General features: G+C 46.3%; 1 protein-coding gene across 1 annotated transcript in view; it reads right to left on the minus strand.

Moving 5' to 3' along the window:
* LOC140403626 (glutamine--fructose-6-phosphate aminotransferase [isomerizing] 1-like) overlaps nucleotides 1-3,961 on the minus strand; it is an 89,650-nt gene extending 85,689 nt beyond the window's left edge. Inside the window, exon 1 of the mRNA XM_072491755.1 lies at nucleotides 3,826-3,961. Coding sequence (XP_072347856.1) covers nucleotides 3,826-3,832 — 7 coding nt within the window. The 5' untranslated portion in view covers nucleotides 3,833-3,961. The remainder of the gene's footprint in view (nucleotides 1-3,825) is intronic.
* Nucleotides 3,962-6,000: the final 2,039 nt, after the last annotated feature.

The following is a 6,000-nucleotide window of genomic DNA, read 5'->3' on the forward strand; positions in this document are numbered from 1 at the left end:
GCAAATTTACTCACCCACCCTTCTGCGCCTTCCTCTAGGTCATTGATAAAAATGACAAACAGCAACGGCCCCAGAACAGATCCTTGTGGTACTCCACTTGTGACAGAACTCCATTCTGAACATTTCCCATCAACCACCACCCTCTGTCTTCTTTCAGCTAGCCAATTTCTGATCCACATCTCTAAATCACCCTCAATCCCCAGCCTCCGTATTTTTTGCAATAGCCTACCGTGGGGAACCTTATCAAACGCTTTGCTGAAATCCATATACACCACATCAACTGCTCTACCCTCGTCTACCTGTTCAGTCACCTTCTCAAAGAACTGTGTCTTTTTCCTTCTTTTAAGCCACTCGTTAAAACCTACTTCTTTTATGAAGCTTTTGGCCATCTGCCCTGATGTGGCTCAAGATCAATCTTTGGTTTTGTAACACTCCAGTGAAGTGTGTGTGATGTGTTACCATGTTAAAGACACTATACAAATGCAGATTGTTGTTGCTACTGCATAGCTGCAGCCTAATACGTGTTAACAGCATTGTAGCATTGAATTTAGAATAGGTTGATACCTTTGTTGGGCAAGGTTACCAATGGATTGGAGTTTAAGAGAGTAAATGGAGTTGAGGCACTGAGGTAACAAGCCAAGTGGATAAGGGGCACCCAGTAGATGTAGCATATCTAGGCTTCCAGAAGGTATTCGATAAAGTGCCGCACAAAAGGTTAATGTACAAGGTAAGATCACATGGGATTGGGGTAATTTATTTGCTCGGATAGAAGACTGGCTAACTGACAGAAGGCAGAGAGTCGGGATAAGCGGGTCATTTTCTGGTTGGCAAGATGTGACTAGTAGGGTGCCACAGGGTTCGGTCCTCGAGCCCCTACTATTTACAATGTATATTAATGACTTAGATGTAGGGACAGAAGGTACTAAAGCCAAATTTGCAGATGGCACTAAAATAGGTGGGATAATAAGTTGTAATGAAGAAATACGAAATTTACAAATGGATATAGATAGGTTAGGCGAGTGAGCCAAAATTTGGCAGTTGGAGTTTAATGTAGATAAGTATGAAGTTATCCATTTTGGTCGTTAAAATGGAACGGCAACTTATTATCTAAATGGAGAGAAACTTCCGAGTGCTTCAGTGCAGAGGGATCTGGGAGTCCTTGTGCATGAATTCAGAAAACCAGTGTCTAGGTCCAGCAGGTAATGAGGACGGCAAATGGAATTTAGGCCTTTATGGCTAAAAGGAATAGAGTATAAAAGTAGGGCAGTGTTGCTGTAACTGTACAAAGCATTGGTGAAACCGTACCTGGAGTACGGTGTGCAGTTTTGGTCCCCTTATTTAAGGATGGATGTAGTTGCATTAGAGGCAGTTCAGAGGAGATTCACTAGATTGATTCCACTTCTTCACCCAAAGGGTTGTGAATCTATGGAATTCCTTGCCCAGTGAAGCAGTAGAGGCTCCTTCATTAAATGTTTTTAAAGATAAAGCTAGATAGTTTTTTGAAGAATAAAGGGATTAAGGGTTATGGTGTTCGGGCCGGAAAGTGGAGCTGAGTCCACAAAAGATTAGCCATGATCTCATTGAATGGCGGAGCAGGCTCGAGGGGCCAGATGGCCTACTCCTGCTCCTAGTTCTTATGAGAGGTTTGTCTGATGAAGAGAGATTGAATAGTTTAGGCCTATGTTCACTCGAGTTTAGAAGAATGAGAGATGATCTAATTAAAGTATACAAGATGATAAAAGGTATTGGCAATGTAGATGTAGAGTGGATGCTTCCTCTTATGGGGAAATCTAGGACACGCGGGCATAGTTTTCGGATAAGGGGTAGCAGATTTAAAACAGAGATGAGGAGAAATTACTTCTCTCAAAGGGTCGTGAATCTGTGGAATTCACTGCCCCAGAGTGCAGTGAATGCCGGGACAGTGAGTAAATTTGAGGGGATAGACAGATTATGAATTAGTAATGAGTTTAAGGGTTATGGAGGACGGGCAGGAAAGTGGAGTTGAGGCCGAGAGGGGATCAGCCATGATAGTATTGAATGGTGCAGCGGGCTCGAGGGGCTGAAGGGCCCACTCCTGCGCCTAGATCTTAAATGACAATCTTGTTAATCACAGCATACATTCCATCTTTAAATATGAAAATTAAAGTTGCACATTATCCATTATTCAAGGCACAATGCATTTAAGAATCTGCAACCCTGGAAACATTTCCATCTTTAATATTTTGTATATCGATGCCATAAGAATGCATTCAAAGAAACAGAAAATGCTGAGCACGCCTCAGTGAGGATACATTTTTAAAACACTCAATTAAACAACAGAAATAGTTCCTGAAAATCAGGCCATTATTTGGTGAGCCTCCGAACAAGAACAACTGTAAGACCCTTGTATGTGAGCCCCCTAACTTGGGGACAGGACCATTTTATGGATGGCCTTGTGTTTAGGCGCAGGGAAGGGTGCATGATCATAAAAGGTGGAATTTTGGGCAGCACGGTAGCACAGTTGCTTCACAACTCCAGGGTCCCAGGTTCGATTCCCGGTTTGGGTCACTGTCTGTGCGGAATTCTCCCCGTGTCTGCATGGGTTTCCTCCGGGTGCTCTGCTTTCCTCCCACAGTCCAAAGGTGTGCAGGTTAGATGGATTGGCCATGATAAAATTGTCCTTAGTGTCCAAAAAGGTTGGGTGGGGTTACTGGGTTACGGGCTTAAGTGGGGTGCTCTTTCCAAGGGCCGGTGCAGACTCATTGGGCCGAATGGCCTCCACCTGCACTGTAAATTCTATGATTGTACTCGCCCCAAATCCTGCAATCTTTCAGCTTGCATACTTCCTTTATGCCCTTGGTACATAGAAAGAATTACGGCACACGAGGCCATTCGGTCAACTGTGTCTGTGCTGGCCCTAAGAGTTACCCAGCGTGTCCCACCTCCGATCCTTAGTCCATATCCTGCAAACTACTGCACCGCAAGTGTGTATCTGAGTGCTCTTTCAAAAAGAAAAATAAGGGGTTCTGCCTCCATTACCCTCTTTCAGGCAATGAGTTCCACACCTCTGCCACCCTCGGAGTGACAAAAAAAACCTCCCAACTCCTACTGATTTGTTTAAATTTGAAATTAGGCAGAAGTATATCCTTCCTATCCGCTCTACCAACTGCCCCCCCCCCCCCCATTATTCTGTACCCCTCAATTAAATCTCCCCTTCAGCCTTCTAACAATCTAACCTCACCCTTGATTCCGGATGTCGAATTCAGGGCCCCACGTATCATTTTTTTTTCTCTGCTCAATTTCCTTACCCAAACTTTGGCAACATTGGCTTGCATAGAAAAGAAGCGGAGGTCTGTCCAGATCTTTCGTTACCCCACCCCACACACACACAGGGATAATCTGGAGCATTCGGTGAGAAGCTCTCAAAAGTTGAACAAGAAAAAAAGACACAGAAAGTGCATTTTGCGTAGCTGCGATTTCCTATCGCTCCCCAGCCCCTTATGGTTCACATCATTCTGCACCGCCTCAAAAATAAAACAAGTTGAACAAAAACACTACCATTTACGGAATTTAAAGCAGGCCAGGGTGGGGGGGGGGGGGAGAGAGAGAGAGAGAGGATCAGGATTTAATTAAAAGCAACTTCTATCTGCATTCACTCTTAAAGATGTGTCGAAAGCAACGTTGTAATAGCCGCCCCAGACTGTAACAGTTTGATTATTAAAGTGCAAATGCCCTTGAAAGGGGGCAGGCTGTGCCTCCCTTCCCCACCCAGGGGTTAGCTGCTCCTCCAAGCAGAGGGGGCTCAGGGAGCTGGAGGTTATTTCCCCCGCCCCAGCTGATACTCACCGCACATTCTTTTTTCGAACGTTCAGACACCTTTTGCCACCGCTGTTGCTGCGCGACGTCTTGTAACAATTTGTCACAACATTCTGTCCGTGCGGAAGGGGCTCGCATCAGAGCTCCACCTCCTCAGGCGCACACAGATGGCGTGCATCGAATTTGCCAAGCTGGCTTTACTCTCTGTCTCTGGGTCTGTCTCGTTCCAAGCATTTCCCATCATCAACTTGTGGTTGCTTTACTCTTATTCTCACAGGCTCCAGGAACCTGCCAGCATACTGCTCTGTGCAGATCCCGGAGCGCAATCATTGGGATACTTAAATTGAAAGAAAATATTGCATTGCTCGTTACCAGGTTTAAATATATTGGAAATGGAGGGGGAAATAAAAGGCAAGCGCCACCCAATTGGGTAATGAGTCATTTTGTTTTCCGATCGGCCGATGTAAAGGCTGAGAAAACATAGGGCGTGGTCCTCCCAAATGGAAACAAAATCCCCTAGCTGGCGCGTTTAGCGTGTTTCCCGGCTGAACACAATAAGGCAAGGCTGGCACTACCAGGGTAGCCAGGTGGCATCAGCAGTGCCTGGGCACCACCCTGTCCAAAAGGCATGCACTTCTTCCATCAGTCTGGAGATACAGAAGTTTGAGAACATGCACGAACAGACTCAAAAACAGCTTCTTCCCCACTGTTACCAGACTCCTAAATGACCCTCTTATGGACTGACCTCATTAACACTACACCCCTGTATGCTTCACCCGATGCCGGTGTTATGTAGTTACATTGTGTACCTTGTGTTGCCCTATTATGTATTTTCTTTTCATGTACTTAATGATCTGTTGAGCTGCTCGTAGAAAAATACTTTTCACTACCTCGGTACACGTGACAATAAACAAAATCCAAGCCAATCTAATCCAGCTGTGAGCCTCCAATCCCTTGGAGACCCCCACAAGTGCGTTCCATCTGTTCCCTGTTTATGGGGACAAGTGCTGAACACTTTTGCCCCGAGGCAAAATGTTTGAATCCTAAAGCCTCAGGTACCTCGGGAATCTGCACATTAGAGTGAGGCTTTCTGCCTCGCTCTAATACGCAGTTTTGCTGAAACGTGATCCCACCCACATTGGGTGGGATTGACATCGCAACGTCTTACGAGATTGAGTTGAATCTTAAGGAGCCGGGTAGATCCCGGGAGTGGGGTCACCCAACTTTCAATGGCCAAGCTGCGCTGCGGCAAGCTGCTTTTATGGCATAAGTGATGCTCTTTCTAAGTGTTATTCAAACATTTTTTCCCCCGGGACCCACTTTTGCCAATTTACAGACCTTTGCGAGCCACGTTGGCCAACTTTTGCCATACATGCCATGTTCCCTTACCTTTAATGCGAAAGGGAAGCCTGCTTGGTCCTCACGATCTTCACATTCACCCAAGCGAATGAGGAGGTAGATATGGAACTCAGGGAGATAGACTGAGAGGTTCTTGAGAAAATTGTCACAGGGAGTGACAAGGTATTGGAGGGGTTGGCAGGCTTAATCGTGGACAAATCTCCAGGTCCAGGTCCGTGGGGCAGCACGGTAGCACAAGTGGATAGCACTGTGGCTTCACAGCGCCAGGGTCCCAGGTTCGATTCCCCGCTGGGTCACTGTCTGTGCGGAGTCTGCACATTCTCCCTGTGTCTGCGTGGGTTTCCTCCAGGTGCTCCGGTTTTCTCCCACAGTCCAAAGACGTGTAGGTTAGGTGGATTGGCCATGATAAATTGCCCTTAGTGACCAAAAAAGTTAGGAAGGATTATTGGGTTACAGGGATAGGGTGGAAGTGAGGGATTAAGTGGGTCGGTGCAGAATCGATGGGCCGAATGGCCTTCTGCACTGTATGTTCTATGTACAATTATGTCCCAGGCTGCTGTGGGAGGCGAGGGAGGAGATTGCAAGGACTCTGACCCCACATTTTGTATTCCTCTTTGGCCACGGGGGAGGTGCCAGGGGACTGGAGAACAGCTAATGTGGTCCCCACTATTTAAGAAAGGTTGTAGAGATAGTCAGGGAGCTACAGGCCAGTGAGCCTCACATCAGTGGTGGGGAAATTATTGGAGAAAATTCTGAAGGGGTAAATCTATCTCCACTTGGAAAGGCAAGGTTTGATCAAGAATAGTCAACATGGCTTTGTCAGAGGGCGGTCATGCCTAACAAATT

The sequence above is a fragment of the Scyliorhinus torazame genome, chromosome 28 (genome assembly GCF_047496885.1).
Source record: "Scyliorhinus torazame isolate Kashiwa2021f chromosome 28, sScyTor2.1, whole genome shotgun sequence".
NCBI lineage: Eukaryota > Metazoa > Chordata > Chondrichthyes > Carcharhiniformes > Scyliorhinidae > Scyliorhinus > Scyliorhinus torazame.